This window comes from Halichoerus grypus, chromosome 5 (genome assembly GCF_964656455.1).
Source record: "Halichoerus grypus chromosome 5, mHalGry1.hap1.1, whole genome shotgun sequence".
NCBI lineage: Eukaryota > Metazoa > Chordata > Mammalia > Carnivora > Phocidae > Halichoerus > Halichoerus grypus.
The window spans coordinates 162,400,533-162,426,993 of NC_135716.1; the positions used below are offsets into that span (position 1 = coordinate 162,400,533).

The 26,461-nt window shown below is 46.6% G+C and overlaps 1 protein-coding gene across 2 annotated transcripts in view; it reads left to right on the top strand.

The window, feature by feature from the left end:
• The window catches only part of CSMD2 (CUB and Sushi multiple domains 2), a 584,478-nt gene extending 559,399 nt beyond the window's left edge, over positions 1 to 25,079 (top strand). The window contains exons 61-71 of one of the 2 annotated variants that reach the window (XM_036065279.2): positions 5,287 to 5,460; positions 5,737 to 5,810; positions 8,535 to 8,646; positions 9,214 to 9,393; positions 14,480 to 14,542; positions 15,237 to 15,398; positions 17,100 to 17,212; positions 18,399 to 18,486; positions 20,035 to 20,173; positions 20,395 to 20,607; positions 22,875 to 23,008. In XM_036065279.2, coding sequence (XP_035921172.2) covers positions 5,287 to 5,460; positions 5,737 to 5,810; positions 8,535 to 8,646; positions 9,214 to 9,393; positions 14,480 to 14,542; positions 15,237 to 15,398; positions 17,100 to 17,212; positions 18,399 to 18,486; positions 20,035 to 20,173; positions 20,395 to 20,554 — 1,265 coding nt within the window. In that variant the 3' untranslated portion in view covers positions 20,555 to 20,607; positions 22,875 to 23,008. Of the gene's footprint in view, positions 1 to 5,286; positions 5,461 to 5,736; positions 5,811 to 8,534; positions 8,647 to 9,213; positions 9,394 to 14,476; positions 14,543 to 15,236; positions 15,399 to 17,099; positions 17,213 to 18,398; positions 18,487 to 20,034; positions 20,174 to 20,394; positions 20,608 to 22,874 lie in introns of both variants that reach the window. The other variant, XM_036065276.2, reaches the window with a different exon arrangement.
• The last annotated feature ends 1,382 nt before the right edge of the window (positions 25,080 to 26,461 follow it).

Below are 26,461 nucleotides of genomic sequence, written 5' to 3' on the forward strand. Positions count from 1 at the left end.
CCCAAAGATCTGGAAGGGGCCCATGCTGGAAATGTGCCTGTCTTTATGGAAAATAGCCTACAGAGAAAAGATTCCTGGAGCCTACATGATTTTTTGGTGAAAGACTTTATTTCTTATCCTCCTGGCCTAATTGTGTCCCCAAGAGCCCAATTCCATCCCAGAGCTCACTTCCTCATTTATTCTTGTCACATAATTGGACTCTGGAAGATCTTCTCAGCACCCATGCTTTGGACAAATAGTAGACCTATTTTTTTTTTTTCTACTCGGCATTTATCTAATTCTGTAGAAAACCATCAACATACTCATGACATTGTTTGGATACCTCTGAAAATTTACTTCGATTTGGGAAATTTCAGCAGGAACTAGGACCAGCAGCTCAAAAGTGGATGCAGGAAAGGCAGCATCTGGTGCATAGTCAGCCCCTCAGGACTTTGCACACCCCCAAGGAAACATTAGGAAGGTAGCAATCTCAGGGTTGAGTCTGGGCTGGGAAACCCTATTTTTCTTCTTGAGAAATAGCTAAATTGCTTTTGAACAATGAATTATGGTCATCATAAAAAAATGTAAATGTATCTGAAAATACAAAGAAGAACATAACACTCTGGCTTCTCGAAAATAACCAGGGTTAAGCTCTTGACTGTGCTTCCACACCGACCCCAATGCTTTGGACATAGAGGTGTGCAATTTTCTGCAAACAGTATTAAATCATGCTGTGCAGACTAGTTTGTGACTTGTCTTCATTGATAGGCCATCACCACCTTTCTCCATCAATCCATACTGACCTACACATCATCATTTTTAATAGCTTAAAGAACTTCTTTATTGTGGCTACCACAACTGGTTTAATCTTCTCCTACTGGTGAAGAATTTAGGTTTCTCCAGTTTAGTTACGTTAGAAGAAGTTCTGCAATAAATGTTCTTGAGGATAACATTTCTTTACTCTTCTAGTAAAGTCCTAGGAGAGAGAAAATGCTGAGCCAGTGGGCATGCACTCTATACATCTGAGACACGGTGCCAAACTGTCTTCTAGAAAGAGTCTCAACTCACACTCCCACCAACAGTTTATGAGAATATTTCTTGACTCACTTCCTCATTAACAATGGATTTTGCCAATATCTTTTAATATTGACCAGCCCAAGGGGCACCTGGGTGTCTCAGTTGGTTAAGCGACTGCCTTTGGCTCAGGTCATGATCCTGGAGTCCCGGGATCAAGTCCCGCATCGGACTCCCTGCTCAGCAGGGAGTCTGCTTCTCCCTCTGATCCTCCCCCCCTCATGCTCTCTCTCTCTCTCATTCTCTCTCTCAAATAAATAAATAAAATCTTTAAAAAATATATATTTACCAGCCCAAGAAGTTTAAAAAGGCATCTCATTGTTTTAATTGGCATCATATTTCTTATCAGCAAGACGGAGCTGCTCCTTCTTTGTCATCCATTTGTACTTCTTTTTCATGGAGCTGCCTCTTCCTAGATTTGGTGACTTCTGATCAAGTCAGCCTTTAACTGACTTCTGATTGGCTCGTCTAGACCCCCAGCTCCCATAGAGACTTCCACCAGCATAGGCTGCTGATCCTGCTTCCATTTTATTATTTTCTATTTCTTTAGGATGCATCTTTTTTTTCAGACTTTTTAAAATTAGTTTCATAGGTAGAATTTAGTGATTCATCAGTCTTAGATTATACCCAGTGCTCATTACATCACATGCCGTCCTTAATGCCCATCACCCAGTTACCCCATCCTCCCACCCCATCCTCCCACCCCTCCCTCCCACCTCCCCTCTAGCAACCCTCAGTTGTTTCCTATGATTAAAAGTCTCTTATAGTTTGCCTCCCTCTCAATTCTCATCTTATTTTATTTTTCCTTCCCTTCCCCTATGTTCATCTGTTTTGTTTCTTAAATTCCACATATGGTATTTGTCTTTCTCTGACTGACTTATTTTGCTTAGCATAATACCCTCTAGTTCTATCCACATCATTGCAAATGGCAAGATTTCATTTTTTGATGAATTCCATATATATGATGATGATTCCATTGTATATATATATCCCACATCTTCTTTATCCGTTCATTTGTTGCTGAACATCTGAGCTCTTTCCATAGTTTGGCCATTGTGGACATTTCTGCTATAAACATTGGGGTGCATTTGTCCCTTCAAATTACTGTTTGTATCCTTTGGGTAAATACCTAGTAGTGCAATTGCTGGGTTGTAGGCAGCTCTATTTTCAGCTTTTTGAGGAACCTCTATACTGTTTCCCAGAGCGGCTGCACCAACTTGCATTCCCACCAATAGGTTCCCCTTTTTCCGCATCCTCACCAACATCTGTTGTTTCCTGATGTTAATTTTAGCCATTCTGACCAGTGTGAGGTGGTATCTCACTGTGGTTTTGATTTGTATTTCCCTGATGCCGAGGGATATTGAGCATTTTTTCACGTGTCTGTTCTTTGGAGAAATGTCTGTTCATGTCTTCTGCCCATTTCCGGACTGGATTTTTTGTTTTCAGGTTTTGAGTCTGATAAGTTCTTTCTAGATTTTGGATACTAGCCTGCTTCCGTTTTATTTTGTATGTGATTATGAACCTCTTGGCTGTGTGCGCACACACACATTCACATCATAGCATGAAGGGTGTTCTTCATGCTTGAAGTGATGTCTTGGGGAACTATGACTCTGGTAGTCAGTTTTCTTGGAGCTTGCTATAAAGAAGTCAAATATATTTATTTCTAACCAGCTGTGCTCCACAACGTATTTTCCGTGGCCAAGCAGCTGACCACTTGAGATGTGCAGTAACCTTTGGAATTCTTATCACTGTTTCCAAACTTTGCATCTGGGCCTTCTGCAGTTCTTGGTACTCCTGCTTCCCTCCTCCAGACTGCATCTCTTCCTCCATAGCCATGCTTCTCAGACCTAGTCACTTTCTTGCTGTATTACTGCAAACATATCCCTCATAACACCACTTCTTCCTCTTGCATAACTCCCTAAACATGGGCAGGGATTTTGTCCCCACACTGTAGCACATCAGGATCAAGATCATTGTCAGCCTCACCCACTTCCTACATGCTTCCCCAGACCCACTCAGCCCTTTCCATGCCACCTCCCCATTTGGCTGGACAGCTCCCCTGTCTTCAGTAAAGAAGCTTCTGAAGTTGACTTCTCCCCCCCCCCGATCCCACCATTTCTGAATATGCAACTTCTACTTCTTCTCCTGAGTCCCTGATGCACTTATGTACTTTCAGTAAATTTTGTTGATGCTCAAGCCATGTTATTCATCTGTATTTTTCACCTTTTATACCCTCCTGTGTTATCCGGCTTAGATTCTAAGATCTCAGAAGGCAGGGCTCATGTCTGCGGACTTATTCGGTGTCAGAAGCAGCAGAAAATCAGGAGCTGAAGATGTTTCTTAAATGCTGTTTGAAAATTAATGGAGAAGGAAGTGAATTTAATTCAAGGCAAAACGGATGTGAGGAAGAGGAGTCACACTGCGCCGTTAGCTTTGCTCTGATTACCCGCACGTGAACTCCTCCACTGGGAGGTCACAGAGTATCAGTCCATCCACAGAGATAACATTTTACATTTCACAGGCTTTGTGCTGCCTCCTCAGGGGACGTTTACACACATGTCACATCTGATTCTCACAACGAGATATCCTGGGAGGCAGGCAGAAGTCCCTTCTCAGGTGGCTGGCAGGGAAGATGAGGCTCAGAAAAAGGACCTGACCTACTGTGTTAGTGACAAAGTCTAGTCTGAAAACAATCATTTCTCCAGACAATTTTCTCTAAAATTCTTACTCAAATTTACAGCCCGCGTTATCACCACTAGAACTTTTAAAATAGGAAAAAAGGATAGACATAAAATTTAATTTTGCATCTTAGAGTGCTTCAGTCAGTGGAACTCCAAAGCCACATATGATCGGCATGAGGCCCTTTGTCTTAGGTAGAGCACATTCACGGAGTGTGGGGGACCCATCCGGCCGCTCCCCACAGGAGCTAGTTTGTTCTGGGAGAACTGCTGCACAAGTGTTTATGGGAAATCAGTGCAAGCTCTGTGTGCTTTCCGACCAGCACAACCCAAGCGTGCTGGTGGTCCCGTGGGCCTGCTCCTGCCACACCGCACACCACTGGCTGTCTATTATGTGCCATCCCTGATCTTGAGATCTGTTTAAAAGTATATTGGTTCTAAGAATAAAAACACAGGTAGAATCCCTTTATGCTTATTTTCAAGGCATCAAAATCATATTTGCAGTCAGCCCCCTTAAAAACACAGACCTGTCTCTGCAATGTCCTAAGGAAGTAAGCATTTTTAGTAAACCATGTGTGCAAACACTTAAGACACTGAGCAGAAGGGACAGAAGAGGGGCCTGTGTTTATTCTTTTTGCTGTCACATGATTTTAATTCAGTAATCATTCTTTAGGGAATCTCTCTGAGGATCTCAATGAAATGGGCACGTTCATACCCACCGCAGTATAAATGCACACACTTTGGAAAGACATTTGGCTGTATACATCAAGAGCTGCAAACACGCTCAAACATACTAAGGCCACTCCTAGAGAATCCCTATAAGAAAACATTACCAAGGGCCGCCTGGGTGGCTCAGTCGTTAAGCGTCTGCCTTGGGCTCAGGTCATGATCTCAGGGTCCTGGGATCGAGCCCCGCATCGGGCTCCCTGCTCGGCAGGAAGCCTGCTTCTCCCTCTCCCACTCCCCCTGTTTGTGTTCCCTCTCTCATTGTCTCTCTCTCTGTCAAATAAATTAATAAAATCTTAAAAAAAAAAAAAAAAAGAAAACATTACCAGGGAAAAAAGAGCCACATTTAATGGTATAATAATAGAAAATGCCTAATATAAAGGCTACGATAAACTGCAACTATGGTACAACCTCTCATGGCAAAATTATGTAGCCAATAAGTGATAATGGTGTCATAAACGTGGAAAATATTTACAGAATAGTAAGTGAACAAAGCAAGGTTTATAACACTGGGACATTGGGTTCACAGCCACACACAAGTTTACACACATGAAAATGGGGAAAAGTTTTGGGTAGTGAGTTGTAGTTTACTTTTTCTCAATTTAACTTCCTATAACGTTGCTTCATTACTTGGGTGATTATTAACAAGCATTTTGGATTTGGGAAGGAGAGGACACACACAACAACAGGTGTGTGAGGCGGGTGTGACTGTTGACCCAGGGCTGCCCCCGTTGGCAGAGTTCAAGTGGCACTGGGAAAGCCAGCCGGTGGTGGCCGATGGGGCTCTAGAAAGCAACTCGGACCTGCCTTCCTCCCTTCGTCTTCCCAGCCGTGTTCTGCGGAGATCCCGGCGTCCCAGCCCGTGGCAGGAGAGAGGACCGAGGCTTCTCCTACAGGTCGTCCGTCTCCTTCTCCTGCCAGCCCCCTCTGGTGCTGGTGGGCTCTCCACGGAGGTTTTGCCAGTCAGATGGGACGTGGAGTGGCACCCAGCCCAGCTGCATAGGTGAGAGGTGGTTTGGGGAAGAGCGTCTGAGCTGGTGGGCATCCTTCTTTCAGGCCTGAGCTTCTTAGAGCAGAGCATGAAATTGAAATAGCCAGAGTGAGCGTGCTGCCAGGAATCACATAGTCGGCCCAGGGGTATGACTCGGGTGGAGATATTAACAGGTCGGGGAGTAGGATGTGGCTTCCATTTTTCCCTCCTACACCTATCTCTCAGAGTGAGTGGAGGTGATGAAAGCTTCTCTGACCGTGGAGTCTGTTTCTCTGTTTTGCAATCTAGACCCGACGCTGACCATGTGTGCAGACCCCGGCGTGCCACAGTTCGGGATACAGAACAATTCCCAGGGATACCAGGTAATGAGGTCAGCCAGGATCAGGCCTTCCTGCCCCCTGTCCCTGTCTATCACTGTCAGCCTCAGAGGACTCAGGGATCTTCCCAGGTACAGCACTGGGGGGAACAAGACCTTGGAAGCTGGAGACAGAAAGTGTTCTGCATCTTTGAACCACACCACACTGGAGCACCTTGCAGAAACAGAGGCCCTGACAGCAATCCAAGAAACTGATGCGGAAGAGATTCTCACGTAGTGACAGAAACACTCCCCAGCAGCCCCCTGCGGTTGGGGCGGGCAGTTGTGGAAAGACAGAAATGAGTGAGACAGGCAACCGTCTGTCCGCACGGCACCTATACACTCCCTATAGACCCAGGGCTCAAAGTGGCAGGAACGAGCAAGTGCCACACGGGAGGCAGGCTCCACGGACACATCTCAGAAAGAAGTTCAGAAAGAAGAAGGGATTTGGACAGCCTGGGATGGGACACTTGGAACAGAGAACAGGAAGCAGGAAAGTATGGGTGTGTTCAAGACAGGACAGTTAGCTGGAGCATGAGATGTGCCCAGGAGAAATGGCCCGTGGGGATCCAGCCAAAGAATGTGACTTATTCACTCAATCTGTATTCATGTAACAAATATTTACTGCCATAAACTTTCTAGGTGCTAGGAATGCAGTGGGAACAAGACAGGCTATGTGCCCACTCTAAGAAGGTCTCCAGCTGGTGACAGTGAACAGGATAACTTCTGAGAGCAATAAGCCCTACCCACCATCTAGTACCAAGGGGCTGTGACAGGGTGGGCTGCTATTTTAGGAAGAGCCCTCCTGAAATTGAGCTGTGGCCTCCAGTTCAAAGGGGCACCAAGGCGGGGGAGCACTTAGCAGACTGGAGGAGTGGAAAGCAAGGGGGCCAACGAGTCCAGAGCAGTGTGAGCCGAAGAGGAGATGTAGCCAGAGAGCTAGGCGAGGTTTGAAAACAACTGGGCACTGTCTTGTAAAGTTAAATATTCACACATTCTGCAACCCAAAAGCTCCATTCCTGGAAACGAACCCCAAAGATACCCTTGCACATGTTACGGAGATCTGAGAAAAATTTCAAAGTCACAGCAGTGAGAATGAATGCAGGACAGCTCTACACAATGTGGGTGAATCTTAGAAACATAGCATCAAATGATAAGGTGGGATGATGCTATTTCTATAAAGATTAAAACTAAGAAGGACATATGATTAGAGATATATGTGCATATGTGTGATAGAATTATCTTTTAACAAAGCAAGGAAATTAAAAAACACAAAATTCAAGATAGTGCTTACCACTGAGGAGGAGCCGAGGAAAGAGGAATGGGGCAGGGAAGGAGGACGCAGAGAGTAACAATTGTGTTGCTAACATTCTAGCCCTGGAGCGCTGGGCTCAACTTAATGTGTCCAGTTTCTTTCCATATATTCTTTTGCATGCATCAAATATTACATAATAATTTCTTAAAAGAGAAAGCCATGGGCCAGGTCACCTAGGGCCCTTGAGGCCATGGTAAGCACTTTGGATTTTATTCTAAATGTCACAGGAAACCATTTGAAGGGGACTCTGATCCATCATTTGAACGCTGCAGAGAAAGTGAATAATGGGGGGTGAAGACGGAGGCACCCGGACAAGTAGGACACTGTTGTCATGGCTCGGGGGGAAGGGCGAGGTAGTGACAGTGACACGGAGAGAAGTGAAGGGGTCAAGATGGACTGTGGAGGCAGAACCAAGAGGACGCACTGATGGATTGGAGGGAGGGGTTGAAGAAAAGGGAGGAATCAAGACTGGCTTGAAGGTTTTGATCTGCACACCTGGACGGACAGAGGGGCCATTGCTGAATGAGAGGATGACATTCCAGAGGAAGCGGAAGGGCCTGGAGGAAGGGAGTGGAAGTCAAGAGTTTCACTTGGTGTTGGAATTTTGCTTCCATAGGTAATAGGGACATGTGAGTGTTTTGAGCTGGGAAACAGGGACATCGGAGTTACAGCTTAGGAAGCTGCCATGCAGAGGGCGGAGGGAGAGATGGAGCTCGTGGTTGCAGGGGTGTCGCGTGGGACAGTGAGGGCTGGTGGACGGCGGGGCGGGGGGAGACACAACTGAGCAGAGGCAGCGATGGCAGCAGGGTAGTGATTCTGCCCGACAGATACTCACTAAGCAAGTGCCAGGTTCTATGGGGGAGCTGTCTATAAAGAAGACAAGTCTCCCTTCCTTAAGGAACCTGTAGATCCATAGAAGAGACACACCCAAGTAATAATTCTGTGTTGTGCAGTGCTTCCCGCTTTATAAAATGCTTTCAAAAACAGCACTGAGTTTGAGTGTCACAACACTGCGCTGTAGGCGTGGCCGGGCTGGTGGTCCCATGCTCTGCACCGGAAGACTCAGGCGTCAAATTCCCGGCAGCCTGTCATTCCGTGAGCGAACGTCGAAGCCGGAACTCAGACCAGGGTCTTCTGATTCTGAATCAGGCATCTGTCCACCACAGCAGAGCGTGCTACGTCCGAGAAGAGCATTGCTCTGGCCCGGGGGCTTGGGTAAGGGCTGAAGGAAGAGGCATAAGCCTGCCTCAAAGGGTAAATAATATTTAACCAGGCAGAGAAGTGGAAGAAGGTTGTTGCAGGTGGAGGCAAGGGTGTGGGTAGGAACTGGGTGATGGGGAAGTAAGTAGTCAAGTAACAAGGTATGAAGCATCGCTGGATAGAAAGGGATGAAGGAAGCTTCCGTCCTCCCAACAGGTTGGAAGCACAGTGCTCTTCCGTTGTCAGAAAGGTTACCTGCTTCAGGGTTCCACCACCAGGACCTGCCTCCCCAACCTCACCTGGAGCGGAACCCCACCCGACTGTGTCCGTAAGTACAGACTTCCCCTGCATCCCTAGACAGTTCCTCTTGGCAACACATTATCTCCCCCAGCTGGGCACCCGGGACATGCTTGAATGCTCTGACTGACAGGGAGCTCATGACTTCTCCCTGGGACCAATATTGCTTTCTTTGTAGTCCTTATCCCTTGGGGCCTCACGGAAGACATTTCCACACAAAAGCCTTTCTGATATTTGAAGGCAATTCCTATGCTTTAGTGAAAAAGAAAGAACTTTCCAGTGGCAGCCAAAACTCACAGCTACAAGGTCAGCCCTCAGGTTGAAAGATTTCAGGCTTTTGACCATAATTACTCCCCTTCCCCCAGGAAGAGTGCTGCAGGCCCCCCAGGGGTGACTAAGCCTGGATCCACATCATCTCCATCGTGGCCATAGGTCTAGACATCAAGGCTGGGGTTAGAGGGGAGGTTTGGGGAGGGGATGCTGGACATGAAAGGGGCCTAGAAGGAAAGGGATGTTCCACGTAGGAACAGGAATAGTCAAAAAGCCTCCTGAAGACCCTATTCTCCCCAGGTCCAACACTGTCTTTCCTCTCACCCAGCCCACCACTGCAAGCAGCCAGAGACGCCATCCCATGCCAACGTTGGGGCCCTGGACTTGCCCTCCATGGGCTACACACTCCTCTACTCCTGCCAGGAGGGCTTCTCCCTCAAGGGTGGCTCCGAGCACCGCACCTGCAAAGCAGATGGCAGTTGGACAGGCAAACCACCCATCTGCCTGGGTGAGTGCACCCACTCGGCGAACCTCTCCAGGGTGGGAGGCCAAAGGTGACAGCTGAGCTTGAGCAGAAGACAGCAAAAGAGAAGGAAGAAATAGGATTTCCAGGAGCTGGATCCTGCTTCTGAGTTTCTGAGGTATTGAGCCTCTAGGAGATGAAACCAGAGCAGTCCAAAGAGACACATAGTGAGGCCATCCCAAGTTTTATTTTGCTACCTTCTGCCTGGGCTTAAAGATTTATTTATATTTGAGAGAGAGAGAGTGTGTGTGTTTGTGTGTGTGCATGGTCTCTCTCCCTCTCTCTCTCTAAAAAAAAAAAAAAAAGGTAGACTTACCTTAAAAAAAGAATTGTTTTGTAGCCCATATGATCTGTCCTGGAGAATGTTCCACATGCACTTGAGAAGAATGTGTACTCAGCTGCTGTTGGGTGGAATGTTCTGTAAGTGTCCATTAAGTCCATCTGATCTACTGTGTAGGTTAGGCCCAGTGCTACCTTATTGATTTGCTGTCTGGATGATCAATCTGTGGTTGAAAGGAAGGTATTGAAGTCCCCTGCTGTTACTGTGTTGCTATTTCTCTGCCCAGATCTGTTAATATTTGTTTTTATTTTCTTTTATTATATATTAAAATATATTTAGGTGTGCTGATGTTGGGTGCATAAATACTTATAATTGCTATATCCTCGTGATGAATTAACTCCTTATCATTATCTAATGACCTTCTTTGTCTCTTGTTAACAGTTTTTGGCTTAAAGTCTATTTTGTCTGATGTAAATATAGCTTCCCCTGTTCTCGGTTGGTTTCCATTTGCATAGAATATCTTTTCCCTTCACTTCGCCTTCAGCTCTGTGTCCTTGAAACTGAAGTCAGTCTCTTGTAGGCAGCATATTATTGGGTCTGGGGATTTTTTGTTTGTTTTTTGTTTTGTTTTGTCCATTCAGCCACTCTCTGTGTTTGGATTAGAGAATTTAGTCCATTTACATTTAAAGTAATTTTTTATAAGTATGGACTTCCTATTGCCGTTTTCTTAATTTTTTTTTTTCTGGCTCCTTTGTAGTTCCTTTCTTCTTTCCTTACTCTCTTCCTTTGGGATTTGATAAGTTTCTGTAGTGGTATGTTTTGATTCCTTTCTCTTTACCTTTTGTGTATTCACTGAAGTTTTTATTTTGTGTTTACTGTGAGGCTTACTTAAAACATCTTATAGTTATGACAGTCTTTTTAAAGCCAATAACAACTTGGGGTACCTAGGTGGCTCAGTCAGTTAAGCATCTGACTCTTGGTCTCAGCTCAGATCTTGCTCAGGTCTCGATCTCAGGGTCATGAGTTCAAGCCCCGCACTGGGCTCCACGCTGGGCATGAAGCCCACTTAAAAATAATAAATAATTAAATAAATAAATATATAAATATATAAATAAAGCAAATAACAACTTAACTTTGCATACAAAAGCTCTACATTTTTACACTCCCTTCCTATATTTTATGTTTTTGATGTCATAGTTGACATCTTTTTATACAATGTATTCATTAACAAATTACTGCATTCTAGTTTGGGGTTTTTTGTTTTTTTTTTTTTTAGGCTCCACACCCAGCATGGAGCCCAATGCGAGGCTTGAACTCAAACTCTAAGTTCAAGACCTGAGCTGAGATCAAGAGTCAGATAGTTAACCAACTGAGCCACCCAGGTGCCCCTGCAGTTGTAGTTATTTTTAATACTTTTGTCTTTTAATCTTTGTACTAGAGTTGTAACTGATTTACCCAGCACAGTTATAATATTAGAGTATTCTGAATTTAACCATCTATCTGTATCAGTGAGTTTTATAGTTTCCTATGTTTTCATATTTAGATCCTTTCCTCTACTTGAACTCCTGCTGTTAAACTGTGTGTAGCTGTACATTCAGTGTGTCCATGACAGGAGGGGAATTCAGGACCTTCCCATGTCACCATCTTGGTCCAGAGTCTCTTCAAGAGTTCTTTATATATCTAGAATATAAGACTCTTATCAGATACAAGATTTGCACATATTTTCTCCCATTTTATGGGTTGTCTTTCACTTTCTTTTTTTAAAATTTACAAATACTTTCTCCTTTATTTCACTCATCACCTAAAATGAAATTAGACTGTCACATTTCAAGCTCCATTTTAGTCCTGTGTTAAATTTTTTTCTTTTTTTTTTAAATGGAGTTTTTTTACAGCCTTATTGAGATGTAATTGATATATAAAAATGCACATATTCAATGTATACAACTTGATGAGTTTGGATCTTTTCACCTTCTTTTGGTGTCCTTTTAAGCACAAAAGTCTTTAATTTTAATGAACTCCAATTTATCTATATTTTCTTTCTTCATGCTTCCATATCATACCTAAGAAACCACTGCCAAATCCTAGGTCATGAAAACTTATGTCTATGGCTTTTTCTAAGTTTTATAGTTCTAGCTCCCAAATTTAGGTCTTTTGTTCATTTTGTGGGGTTTTTTGGAGGGGGAGGTGGTCATTTGGGGTCCAAATTCATTCTTTTGCATGTGGATATCCAGTTGTCCCAGCTCCATTTGTTGGAAAGACTATTCTTCACTATTCTTCATTGAATTTTCTTGGCACCCTTGTCAAAGATCATTTGACCATAAATATGTGAGCTTATATCTGGATCCCCAGCTTTAGCCATTGATCTGTATAACTGCCTCTATGACATCACCACAGTTCTGATTACAATAGCTTTGTAATAAGTTTTGAAGTTGGGAAGTGTACATCGTCCTTTTTGTTCTTCTTTTTCAAGATTGTTTTAGCTCTTCTGGGCCCCTTATATTTCTATATGAACTTTAGGGTTGGATTGTGAAATTCTGCAAAACAGACAGCTGGGATTTTGACAGGGATTGCAGTAAATCTGTAGGTCAGTTTGGGGAATGTTGCCATCTGAACAGTATTAAGTCTTCCAATCCATGAGCAGGGGATGTCTTTCCATTTATTTAGATCTTTAATTCCTTCTAAAACGATGGTTTGTCATTTTCACTATACACGTCTTGCACTTCTTGGTCACATTTAGTCTTAAGTATTTTATTGTTTTTGATGCTATTATGTACTTGTCTATAAAAGGACAAAATGCTTTAGATGCAGTTGAATTTCAATTCATCCCCTTACTGTGTGATCTTTAGCAAGCCTCTTCACTTTTCTGCCTCTTAATGAGTTTCTCTTCTATAAAATGGAGATAGTAATCTGTACCTCACAGTTCTGAGAGCAGGAGTAAATGAAATAATGTGAATAACATGGCCTAGCACAGCTCCTGGCCTATAAGCTTTCTCCCTCTTACACCCTTCATCTTATAAAACCTAAGACAATAAAGGCATTTTCTTCATAAAACTACTTTGACTGAGACACTGTGGAAAATTTCTCCACAGCCTTCTGTACATAAACTGCCCTCCGGAGTCGGAATGATTGTGCTCAAAATCTAGCCTCCTCAAGGAGATAGAAGGGAGAGTCTGCCCTTCCTTGGTGATGAGGCAGATATTTCTGTTGTTTCTGTGCAAAAGAAGAAAAGACATTAACAATGGCTGACTGTGACCTTCATGTTCACAACCTCATTTATTCAGCGTAGACCTGTGAGGTATGTTTCAGTATTTTCCCATATTTCCAATGAGGAGATGGAGACTTTGAGGGGTAAAGGGACTGGTCCAGGTCACACATCACGAAGTAGCACTGCTGGGACCTGAACCTACACTGTCTGGCTTAGGCCCAGAGCTTGTGACTTTGCCTGTGAGGGCTTCTCAGTCTTTTTTACTCCCCACACACAAGTGCTTTATTGAATTCAGCTGTAAACTGATGTGTATAGACACTGCTATGAGAGGGGTGAGAGCCTCAGACCATGGGCAGCTACTAGCAGCCTCCATAACATTTTATGGTCTCTGAAATTGCGTGGAGAATCATCAGCGACCAGTGGCAAAAGTAATGGTGAACGTAATGATCAGAAGGAGGCCCAAGACCAGGGCCCAGATGTTCAGTCACTTGGCAGCAGGGATGTAGGCCAGGACCCCAGTCACATCACTTGCCATCTTCAGCTCCCTAGGCTTCACAGAGTAGGCGAAGGCCAGGAAGCCCAGACTGTGTTGAACAGGGACCGGATGATGTGAGCTTATATCTGGATCCTCAGCTTTATCCATTGATCTGTATAACTGCCTCTGTGACATCACCACGAGGTCTTGCTGTGGATATTGACCATGGTGGTCATCACAGGAGCCAAGCCCTGGGCACCCCGAGTACATCCCCCTCATGCTCCTCCTTGAGCATCTCCTAGGTTGGGAGGGATGTCAGTGTGGACGCCAGAGAAAACGCGCTGGGAATTGTGGTTCATGGTGTGAGACAGAGCAGCTGTTGTGGGCTTCTCAGTCTTAATATCATCACTCCAAGGGAAGGGAGCACACCACTCAAACCCCCACCAGGCCTCAAGGAGTTCGCTTTTGATTGTTGGAAGGTCCTCCATCGTGCCAGGCATCTGGGAAGAAAGCAGAGTCTGGGACAGGGCTTTTCAACCTAGGGTCATCAATAGGGGCATTCAGCAGATCTAGGTACAAGGGTGGCAGAAGAGACAGCTTTATTGTCCTTTACCTCTTGCTGAAATTTAACACTTCCTTTAATTTGAAATGTAGACAAAAACCCATAGTAGTGTTAACAATACCTATGACTTTGTCACCAGTAAAAATTACAGAGATTTTCATATTATATTACAGTTGTTACTGATATCATGAAATATTGCTTATGTTCCTGACTACTTCAAGGATATGGTAGTGACTGGACCTGCTATTAGATCCTGTTGTTTAATGCAGTAATAAAGAATCACGTATCTACCTGCATCCTAATTCTTTGTTTAATATGTCAATGACTGTAATTGATAAAATGGATTTCCTTTTAACTCATTGTTTTATTATTCCAAGAGGGGTCCATAGCATCACCAGACAAAGTATCCACTCCCAATTTAAGAGGATAAGTCCAAAGCAGGATCTCAGAGAACCCATTGACCTAGTGTCAGAGAGGTGGCCATTATTTTTCCAATAGAGTGTAGACCAGAGTGTGAACCTGTGTTCTTCCATTCTCTTTCCCCAGCAGAGGTCCGGCCGAGTGGGAGACCCATCAACACTGCCCGGGAGCCACCACTCACCCAAGCTTCTGGTAGGTATGGTCCAGAGCTTCGGCTCAAGAAACTGTTGTTGATTCCTTCACCTAGTTACCCAGAGACATGCACATGACTTTCCGAGTACTCAGTGAAAGGGTGTGAAAACTGTCTACAGAGCCAAACAGATTCCTCCACCCACTACCCACCCCTGACAAACTTCAGGAGGAAGTGAGCCTGAAGGAAACAGAAACCTCATCCAGAGGAGAGAGCCAAAGCCTTCCAGAAACACATCCAGATCTTCGAGCTCAGGAGCCATTGTTTACCACAACCCCCCCAGCACAGGACTGGCCAGTGTGTAGTCATACAGACACAGAGATCCAAGTCCTGCCCAGGGAGCTTCCTGGAAACGGTTACTTTTTTAACACAGGTATTATTTCTTATAAAGTGCGATGTCCAGAACTGGGCACATAACTACATGTGTGGCCCGACCAATGCAAAATTATTGTGGACTGTCATATCCTCTTTTGAACTTTATACTTTTATTCATCACATTGCATGTGTGTTATATAAGAAGGAAACTGGAGTTGGCATCATACTCAGTTCAAGTTCCATTTTGGATCACAGGGGGACCGGAGCACTCCACCATCCTCTCCCGAGTTAGGCTTTGGAGAAAGCAATCTCAGTGAGTGAATTGGGATCAGCCATCAGGTGGCCTCAGTCCCTCTCACATCTGTTTCTCACTTCCTCCAGTTCCTGGGGATGTTTTTGCCAAGAACTCCCTATGGAAAGGGGCCTATGAGTACCAGGGGAAGAAGCAGCCGGCCATGCTCAGAGTGACTGGCTTCCAGGTTGTCAACAGCAAGGTCAACGCCACCATGATTGACCACAGTGGCGTGGAGGTGCACTTGGCTGGTAAGGAGCAGGCCACCCCCGTGAAAGCCTGGGTGTGATAGGGGTGGGCGGGCACACGCCCTCTACAAGGACAAGTCTACTGTCATTGCATCCTCACGTCCTGGGGGGACTTGTCTGATGGGCAGAAGGAGGAGAAATTGTCTGTTCATCTTTGTTTGCATGATAAAATCACCAGGGTCTAAAAGGAAATGGTTAGATGACAAACAATAACTTGAACTGAAAACAACTCTTAAATAAAGAGAAAAGAGACCAAAATCCCTAAAACTGAACCAAAAATAAGGACAGAATTCCCAGAAGCCAAAATAAAGTCAGTCAATAAACAAAAGAAAAAATATTTTTCAGCAATAATCAAAAAACTAAAAGTAAACAGAAAATGTCATTTTCCACTTATCCCACTAAGATTTTTTTTTTAAGTGATAAACGTTAGTGCTGGTCAAGGTCCAGTGAAGGCACTGATGCAGTTGATGGTCAAAGTGTAAAATAGTACAGTTCTAGAAAACAGTTTGGCAATTTGTGTTAAGCTCTTTGAAAATTATTGAACCCATTAATCATATTTCTAAGAATTTTTATCATAAAAAATAACTATGGAGGGAGTGAAACATTCCTGAATAAAAGATGTTGACATTACAGGGCTACTTGTATTACATAAAAACTGGAAAGAGAAAATTATCCAAAAATAACAAAATGGATATATTAATTATAATACATCTGATAGATAGTATGCCAGTTTGGAGGCAAATGGACCTACCATAGTGCATTTACAATGTGACTCCAGTTTTTAAAGGAAAAATTGTATTCATTAGAAAGAAAATTGGGGTTGCCTGGGTGGTTCAGTTGGTTAAGCTTCTGACTTCAGCTCAGGTCATGATTCCAGGGTCCTGGGATGGAACCCTGCCCCAACCCTAACCCTACTCAGTGGGGAGTCTGCTTCTCCTTCTCTCTCTGCAGCTCCCCCCCTCGTGCACTCTCTCTTGCTCTCTATGTCTCTCAAATAAATAAAATCTTAAAAAAAGAAAGAAAATTGGAAATAATTCCACCAAAAGTTTAACAGTGGCTATTTCTTAGTGATATCAGAAATGATTTCTTTTTTCTTCCTGCATCTCTGCCTTTCCCACAATTTCCCCAATTTTCAATCTTTTTATAATCAGAAAAACTAAATGTCTCAGAAAACAAACATTTCTGGAAGAGATGGACAGGTAAAGGAATGCATGAGCGAATGGATGTAGACATTAATACAAGGCCCACATACAATCATACCCGCTCATCCGTGCGAGTGCACACACGCACAACTGAACAGTCGGGTTCCCCATTCGCTCTAAGGCAGAGTAGTAAAGACATCACAGAAGCCCACGTACATGCGTCCTGCATTCCCGCACCCACGGAGTCGTAAAGCATACTCCTGCATTAACTGACACATTAATGTATGCAAAGTCATATTCACTTTATTCTGACGCGTGCATGCATTAAAAGGGTCACAAACACAGGTCAGTGATCCAGTTGTCTGTAACACACATGCGCACACTCTTGTGTATCCTCACACTCAACGCACACAATCTCATAGGCCAGACTACGCTTACCTACTGGCAGTCATGCATGCCATGTTTACATCAACATCGACACGTGAAATTCCACGTACCCGCAAATTTGGGCTTGGAGATTTTTCCAGATCTTTAGTGTACTCTCTGAACTTCCTTTTCCCAGGAATTTATAAGAAAGAAGATTTCCATCTCCTGCTCCAGGTTTACCAGATTACAGGGCCTGTGGAGATCTTTGTGAACAAATTCAAAGACGATCACTGGGCTTTAGATGGGCATGTAAGTGCTGCAAAATCTCAGTCCTTGACCTCTCTGTGCCCTTGCCCTGTCCCTGATTCCCAGATCATAGGCAGGGAAGGGGGGAGAGAGAGTGGAGATGCGTAGGATCAACATGGAAACTTGAGAGGTTTACTTGGGGGCCAGGACTGGGATCAAGGGAATCCTCATCTGCTAGTGAAATGGGTAAAGGAAAAGATAAAGGGGCCAGGAGGCGGAGTGTCCGGAGGGCCAGCACATCTGAGTGATATGGAGTAGGGTCTGATGTTCGAGCAGAAAGCAAGGAACCGGAACAGCTGTGTAAGAGTGAATTCAAGCAAGCTGGAGGTAATGGTGTTGTGCTGGGATATGGGAAAAGGTCCCAGGTGACTACTTCAAATATCACTCACAATTGAGGATGCAGATTACAGCTGATTTAGCACAGCTTGAGAGACCAAGACACAGGGCAGGAGATACGGCTTTCTTGCCTTCCCGTGTGGGAAAGCCTAACTACATTCTAGGGCATTCTTAAGGCAGAAGGCAGATCCACAGTGATGCTTCTCTGCCCGTACCTTCCAATTTCACGGGGGGGTGGGAATTGAGCATAGTGTCCCATATCACACCTGTGACTTCCCTGTCTCAGATTGTTGATGCTGGACATGGAAGTGTGGGAAGGAGGGAGAGGTGATGGTGGCCAGAGTAGCTGAGGAGTCAGGGTGCATCCGCAGGGACAAGACAGATGAGCCAAGAAGACTTATGTCCCCAACTACCTCCTCAAATTAGTAGCTATTGGAACTGTGATGAACCATCCAAAGTATGTTAAATCTGCTGGGTACACTTTAATCACGGCTCAGTGGTTCCAGGGGCTCTTGACGGTCGTTTTCATCACAGTGATAACGGCTAACAGTTCTCTAGGCCCGGAAGTGGTCTAAGTGCCTTCTCTGCGTGAGCTCGAGCAGGCCTCGCCACCACCCTGCGCACAGGTACTGTTGTTAGTCCTGCCTGGCAAATGGGAGGCCCACACAGATGAAGTGATGGGACCAGTAGACGATGAAGCGCCTCCCCGCCTCCTAGGAGCACCCAGTGGGCCCGCCCCACCTCCAGCACCACAGTCCCAGGGTACACCAGAGTCTGACAGCCCGCACCAGGAGGGCGTGCGGCTTCACCTGGCCATGCCCCCATCTCACTGCCTCTGCTCTCACCTTCGCAGGTCTCCTCAGAGTCCCCCGGAGGCACCTTCATCTATCAAGGCTCGGTCAAGGGCCAAGGCTTTGGGCAGTTCGGCTTTCAAAGACTTGGTAACTAGCATTTGTCCCCGGGAAGGGAAACACTTGTGTACAGGGGTGGGGGGTAGAGGAGTGAAGTGCAACAGCCAAATCCAGGGGTTCTTAACCATTTGGGGGTCGCGGCTGCCTTTGAGATTTTTTTTTTTTAAGATTTTATTTATTTATTTGACAGAGACACAGTGAGAGAGGGAACACAAGCAGGGGGAGTGGGAGAGGGAGAAGCAGGCTTCCCGCTGAGCAGGGAGCCCGATGTGGGGCTTGATCCCAGGACCCTGGGACCGTGACCTGAGCCAAAGGCAGACGCTTAACGACTAAGCCACCCAGGCACCCCGGCCTTTGAGATTCTGATAAAGGCTATGGAATATGTCCCCAGAAACAAGCACATACACATGACAGGCTCGACCTTTGCCAAACAGTTTCATGGCCGGGCCTGGAGTTGAGACCCCCGGCATAAGGGACGTTGGGTCTCGAATACGGCCCCCAGCAACACCAGCCAGCCAGCCCTTGGGCACCACCCAGACACCCTAAAGCATGCACATGTGGGCTTCTTAGGGGTGCCTTTAACTCACATTGTCCTTCCCTCCCCGAGCAGTCCCAGAAGGTGGCTCTTCCCTGGCATCTTTACCCTGCCTGCTACAGTCATCGGCATCCAGTCTCCTCCCTTCAGAGACTGACCTTGACCCAGAGCCTCAGACCCTAGTCCAGGGAGGGCCCCTGGTTTCTCCGAGGCGGTGGGAGGGGAGACAGGAGGCAGTCAGGGGTGCTCAAGAGCCAGCTCTATGTACCCGGCTGCTGACACCACCATGCCCAGGGGCCCTGCCTGCATTTTCTCGCAGCTCTGACCTTCAGGAAGCTTCTCCTTGTCTTAGCAAAAATCTGCTTCCCTGTCATTCCCACTCTCCTCCCCTAGGGGAGTTCTTAGCTCGCCCTTGTGAGGAGCATGGAGTAAGACCTCTCTCTCTTCCCGACAGCAGCCCTTCAAGTACTTGAAGACAGTTCCCCTGGCCCCTCAGCCTGACACACCAGAGAGAACTCAGAAGCTGGAGTTCTCGCTTCTGGCTTCTCAACTGACTCCCCGTCCCCCGGGGCAGACCTGTCCCCTCTTGGAGCCTCCACCCCGGTGCGGTGGGCCACTTAGCGGCCGCGTGTCCCCCGCCCAGCCTGGTGCCAGGAGGACCACAGCGGAGGAGGAGGAGGGAGACCCCCGCCCCAGGCTGCTCGCACTTCCTCTCCCACGCCCCCCGCCCCCAGCAGGCCCACCCTCACCTTTGTATTTTGGCTTCCTCCTAAGGTTTTACCTGATAAAAGGCTTCTGTGGCCAAAAGAAGTTTCAAAACTTCTGAAGGCGGCACCCTCTGAAGATTTTAGCCTGTGACAGGTTTTAGGTTCTCCTGCAGATTGGCTCCCCGGGGACTGGGGGCGGGGAAGGCAGCTGGCTCGGGTCCGGGCTGCACTGCAGGAGATGACCTCCCTGCTCGAGGCCACACCGCCCCCCGGGGGGCTGTCCCCTCACATAGCTGGGTCTCTGTGACCTGAGGTTTCTGCTCTGCGACTTTGCAGACCTCAGGCTGCTGGAGTCCGACCCCGAGTCCATCGGCCGCCACTTTGCTTCCAACAGCAGCTCGGTGGCCGCCGCAATCCTGGTGCCTTTCATCGCCCTCATCATCGCGGGCTTTGTGCTCTATCTCTACAAGCACAGGTACCGGAGGGAGGGCGGCGGGGGAGAGCGGGGGGGGGGGGGGGGGCTGGAGGGGGTAGGGCCCCATCCCCGACCCCAGCCCACAGCCTTCCTGGGGCCTTCTGAAAGGAAGACACAAGCTCCCGTTCCCTCCCTGTCCCCCTTCAGACCCTGAGTCAGCCTCTCTCTCTCTCAATCTCTCTCTCTCTCTCTCTCTCTGTCATTCGCTGTCTCATTCCAAGGAGAAGACCCAAAGTTCCGTTCAATGGCTATGCTGGCCATGAGAACACAAACGTCCGGGCCACGTTCGAGAACCCAATGTACGACCGCAACATCCAGCCCACAGACATCATGGCCGCCGAGGCGGAGTTCACAGTCAGCACAGTGTGTACCGCGGTATAGCCCCCAGGCCGGGCTGCCACCGCCGCCACCGAGAGCCCCGCCTCCGGCAGCCGGTGAGACGCGCGTGCGCGGGGGGGGGGGGGGGGAGGGGGAGGGGCGGACCGCGCGCTGAGTACGCTGTGCGCCGGGCGCTGAGCTAGGGACGGCCCCCTGCGAGGTGGGTACTGTTGTTATCCCCATTCAGTGGGAAAACTGAGGTACAGGGCAAGAACGACCTCGACCAAGATCACACAGCTAGTAAGTAGCAGGGGCAGAATCCAGCCCCAGTTCCAGGCAGGCTGACTCCAGAGACTGTGCTCTCCTTAGCCCTTGGGCTTGGCAAAATATCCAAGTAGAATGCGGCAGTCAGGGCTCTCCAGAGAGAGGTGCATGTGTGTATACATAATACATACATAAGATACACATACCATGCATATATATCCACATCTCCGTATGGACATCTGCATATCTATGTCCATACAGGAAGATGTATGCATAAGTATATCTAGATATATAGAGATATCCATCTAGAGAGATGGATATACATGTGTATGTATTGTATATATACTTAGAGAGAGAGGTGGGGGGAGAGATTTAGTTTAAGGAATTGGTTCACATGATTGTGGTGCTGGAAAGTCTAAAGTCCACAGGGCAGGCCTGCAGGCTGGAAATTCCATCAGGGGTTGATTTCATCTTGATCCAAAGGCCATCTGGAGGCAGGATTCCTTCCTCCTCAGGGACCTTAATTTTTCTCCTCAGGCCTTCAACTGATTGGATGAGGCCCACCTCTTTGGGGTGGGTAATCTGCTTTACTCAAAGTCTACTGATTTAAGTGTTAACACACCTAAGAAATCCCTTCACAGCAACATCTAGACCTGTGTTCGACCAAACAACTAGTGTCTGACCAGAGCCTTGTCGAGCTGACGTGTCAAATTAGCCATCACCTAGAGCATGGCAGATGGTTGCCACAATCCCTGCCTGTCTCCAATTCTCCCCTCCCTCCTCTGAGTCCACTTTCTCCTCTAGATTATTTCTCTGGCTTAAGTCTAAGCTTAAAATTGTAGGCATTAAGATAATTTATACATAAAGAGATCAAAATTATTTTCAGAATATACAAAGGCAACCATTGAACACAAATAATTAACTTACTGAGTTTTTCCACATCCTTTGACATCCATCTGAAACAAACATTTAAAGAAGGAGGAGAAATTATTCCAGAATTCCATACTTAGTTCTGAGGTTTCGTCTTTATGATCCCTCTGTACTTTTTCCTACTCAGAACTCGTACAAATAGAAAGCAAAAAAGAAAAAGGAAAATCCCCTCTGATGACATAAGTCAGGCCTCACAGGTGATCAGTAATGACTCTGAACTTCGAGTTGCTGAATTACTGAACAGTATAAGAGAGAAACCAGAATGCCCCCTGATCTGCATCACGCCCCTCCCCAACCCCCGCTGCCATCTCGGGCTCCATTGGGTCCCCACACCTGTGTGCATATGTGTCACCTCCAGGTCACGTGCAGTTGGGGTCTCCAAGTCTGAGCCCCCAGCATTGTCTGTCATCAGCATTCAGGGCTTCGGAATATTCCACCCAGGCCACAGCCGTCCAGCGAGGCTCCCCTGGAGAGGCGCCCACCGTGCCCTGCCCAGAGCAGGAGCGCAGAGGAAACACAGAGAAAGCGTTGTTGACTCAGGGAGGGGATGTGTGAAGAACTACCCTGAACACACACACATAGGGTTAAAATGAATAATTGGGTGATAAATTCAAATGATGCCTAACAAGAACAGCTGAAATTAAAATAAGAACCCGAAATAGGAAAATCATGGAGGCCTGTGGGGTCAGTGAGTCAGGGAGCAGGGCTGTGGTATGGCTCTCATGGGCCTTTTCCTCCATTAAAAAAAATATTAAACATGATAGTTGACAACTGTGTTGTTATAAAGATGAATATAACCCAGTCTGGACACATTATTATATGCCCATTATTGTCATATTCATATTTTTTCCTTCCGATTTTGAAAGAAACTAAAGTTAAACCATTTTCCTGCACCCCTAAAAGTGTGGTGGCCCCTAAGCATTGGGTCTCTTGTGCCTAATGGATAAGTTGATACTGCCAGAAAAAAAAAGACAATATGGGAGAATGTGTGTCCTGCTGTGTGTGTTCCCCCACCTACACCCCGTCCTCAGTTGGGGAAGATCAAAGATCAAGGCTACTAATTGACTTCTTTCCCCTTTATCCCTCTTTGCTTTGCCTCTTTTCTCTCACCGGCTCCTGCTCCCTGCCCCACCCCACCCCACCCCGCCTCTCTTGTTTACAATCTGTGGTGCCATCTGTCTGTCCCTAGTTCTCCGGGGACAGGCCGAGAGCCCCCTGAGCACAGCGCCCGGTGCCCATCTTCGTCTGTCTCTCTGCCTGTGTCTGCTACTGCTGGGACTTGGGCCCTCGCCCCACCACCATCTGCACCCACCACCCCAGAGAAGACGCCCACTGGGCCCCGACTTTGGACAGTAAAGGAAGAGGGGGCTGCAGATGGATGAAGGAAGCTTACAGATTTAAAATAGCAAAGCATCTTGTGGATGTGCCCGTGTGTGTATGGGCCCGAGCACACATAGACGCACACGCCTCTCCTTCATTTGAGTCTATGGAAGAGACCACAGAAGCTTAAGAAAGAAAGAGAGCTGTGTGTGAAAGATGCCCCATGCCCTGCTCCCCCCCACACAGAAGAGGTGAAGAGGAGGACACACTGAAACCAACACGCCCCGTCTGCCCCGTGTGTGAGGACACGGTGACTGTCTCAGCCGGTGGCCAACGTGCAGAAAGCAGCTGGCTGCCAGTGGACGTCCTCATCTGCAGGGTGACAGCAAGGAGTACCCCAAGGGCAGAAAAACATCTGAAGAAGTACTGTAGAAAGCAGTTTATTTTTTCCAACAGAATTTTACTGAGTTCTAAGCGCAGTAAGTTTAAAAAGTCATTCCGGGTGCCAGGCAGCACTGGGAAAGAAGGGTGAGTTGGGGGGAGGGACAACAGGAATCGGGCCTTGAGTCCAAGGTCAAGTCTGGCTGTCAACTGACAAGGAGAAAAGAAGTCAGTGGCCCAGGCAGAGGTGGCCGAGGCTGCAGGCGCCGGGAAGGGGCTGGTACAGGAGGGCAAGTCTAGCCCAGTGTCCAAAAAGTAATGGCTGCCACGTGCTGAGTTTCTTCTCTGTGCCTGACACTTTCGGTGTATCATTTCTAGACCTTACAACACCCAAGATATAGGAATTATTGTTCTTGTCTTATAAACGAGAAAACAGAAGCCCGGAAAGGTTGAAGAGACGTAAGCCACACAGTAAGTGTGCAGTCAGGACGCTAACCCAGATGGGTCTGACTCCAAAGTCCACGACACCAGCTGCCAGACGCCCAGGTCTAACGGGCACCAAATACAGGGGGGAGTAGGTGCGTCTCTGTAGCAGAGCTGTGGCCAAGGCTGGCGGGCCAGGCAGGGGACCTGTGTGTCCCAGCTGGGCTCTGTCCTCTCCACCTGGCAGCGCCAGGGAAGGGACCCAGTGCCCAGGCCTCCTGGAGCCGGCGCTGGCTTGGCTCCCAGCAGCCCCTCGCTACAGCAGACAGACAACCTGAGCATTCCCGAATCAAAAGAATGGAGTGAATGAAAGTCACATTCTCTCCAGTTCCTTGCAAGTCGGCTTGATTCATTTTGAGTTCCATCGTCCCTGGGTCATTATTGAATTCCATATACGTATTGTTGGAACACTAACAAGTTTAGGGATCAAACGGTGGCATTTAGAGCTGTTTTCTCTGTCCTCGGGAAGGTCCCCCTGGGCTTAAGCACCTGTGCACATGTGACATGCTGTCCTAAGATGTTCATATCACATAATTGAAATAACGAATAGAAATGTAAGGGAGTGGAATGGCAGGGACACCCGGTTCTTAAGCAAATGAAGTGAGCTGCCTAACGTTAGAGATGGGCTGGAATACTGTGAGAGGTGGTCAGTTTCCAGCACATGGGACTGGGACCCGCAATGGCAGGAGCCCACAGCCACCCACACCTGCTGTGGGCCACCACATCCCTGGCTTGGCGGGAGAGGACCAACCCAAACACACACACTCACGCGCTCATCCCTCTCCTTCCCTGGAAACAAATGCAGGAAGTTCTTTGGCTGCATCCTTTCCCTGTTCTTCACTCCTCTCTCTCAGACCACGCAGTGGACTCCTTCTCCAGCCCTGCCTCCGCCCCTCCCCTGTGTCCCCTTTGAAGTCCCAGGAGACACCAGTGGGGCACCCAGCACTCTGCTGTGCATCACCCATGCCCACCTCTGGCATTTTCACACCACCTCCAGAGGCTTGGAAGGAACCGGGGCAGACTAGGCCTTTCACTCACCATCCACACCATATACCCACCACCATCCCATGAGGAAAAAAAAAAAAAAAGTAAAACAAAAACAAAAAAAATCTTTTGTACAGAGATATATTTTTATTATACAAAGTTTGTACAGTACCAAAAAAGAAAGAAAAAAAGGTGTAAATTTTTTTTTCATTATTGTAGGTAAACGGTAGTGGAAGCCTTTTTTGTAAATGTAATAAAATGTATAAATATGGTTTTCAGAAAACATCAAGTACTGTAAATATGTAATCTACACACCTTCTTGGCTTGTCTGCGGTATATACATTTAATTTATCTGTCTCTGTATATGAGGCTTCCCCTGGGGTCCTGCATTATGGTACTTTCCTGAATTTGAAAGCAATTTTAAATTTTTTGAATTCAAATAAAATATAAATTTTTGCATTGGTTTCTTACATTTTAATGGCCTTTTTCGTGGCTAGGGGCAAGTGTTTCTTGGGGAAGGGGAGGAAAGACATATTATGGGCCAGAAGCCAAGAGTGGAAATGTGGAAATCTACCATAGACCAAAATTAACACAAAAGGGAGTACATACCTAAACATAAGACCTAAAATATAAAAGTCTTACAAGAAAGCATAAGGGAAAGCTTCATGACATTGGATTTGGTGATGATTTCTGGGCTAGGACTCCAAGAGCACAGGCAACAAAAGAAAAAACAGATAAATTGCACTCCATCAAATCCAAAAACTGCATCAAAGGACACAGTCAACAGAGTGAAAAGGCAACCTAAGGGATGGGAGGAAATATTTGCAGATCGTATACTGTTAAGGGATCAACATCCAAAAAAATGTAAGGAATTCCTACAATTCAACAACAACAAAGCCTGATTTTATTTTTTTAAAGATTTTATTCATTTGAGAGAGCGAGAGAAAGGACGAGTGAGGGAGGAGCAGAGGGAGAGCAACAAGCAGACTCCGAGCTGAGCGTGGAGCCCAATGCAGGGCTCGATCCCACGACCCTGAGATCACAACCTGAGCCAAAATCAAGAGTCAGATGCTTAACCTACTGAGCCACCCAGGCGCCCCTCAAAACCTGATTTTAAAACAGGCAAAGCACTTGAAGAGACATTTCTCCAAAGAAGACACACAGGTGACCAACAAGCACAGGAAAAATTGCAAAACATCACTCATCATTAGGGACATGCAATCAAAACCACAGTGAGATGCCACCTCACATCTGTTAGGATAGGTCCTGTGAAAAACACAGAAAATACCAAGAGTTGGCGAGGATGTAGAGAAACTGGAATCCTTGTGTGTGTGAAATAGTAAAACCGCTGGGGGAAATAGTATGGAGGTTCCTCAGAAAACGGGCTGCTGTATGATCCAGCCATTCTTCTTCTGAGTATATATCCAAAAGAATGGAAAGCAGAGTCACAAAGAGAGATATGTGTGCCCATGTTCATAGCAGCATTATTGGCGATAGCTTAGGGGTAGAAGAGCCCAAATGTCAATTGACAGATGAATGGATACACAAGATGTGCTACATGGAATAGTAGCCTTAAAGAGGAGAGAGATTTTGACACATGCTGCCACA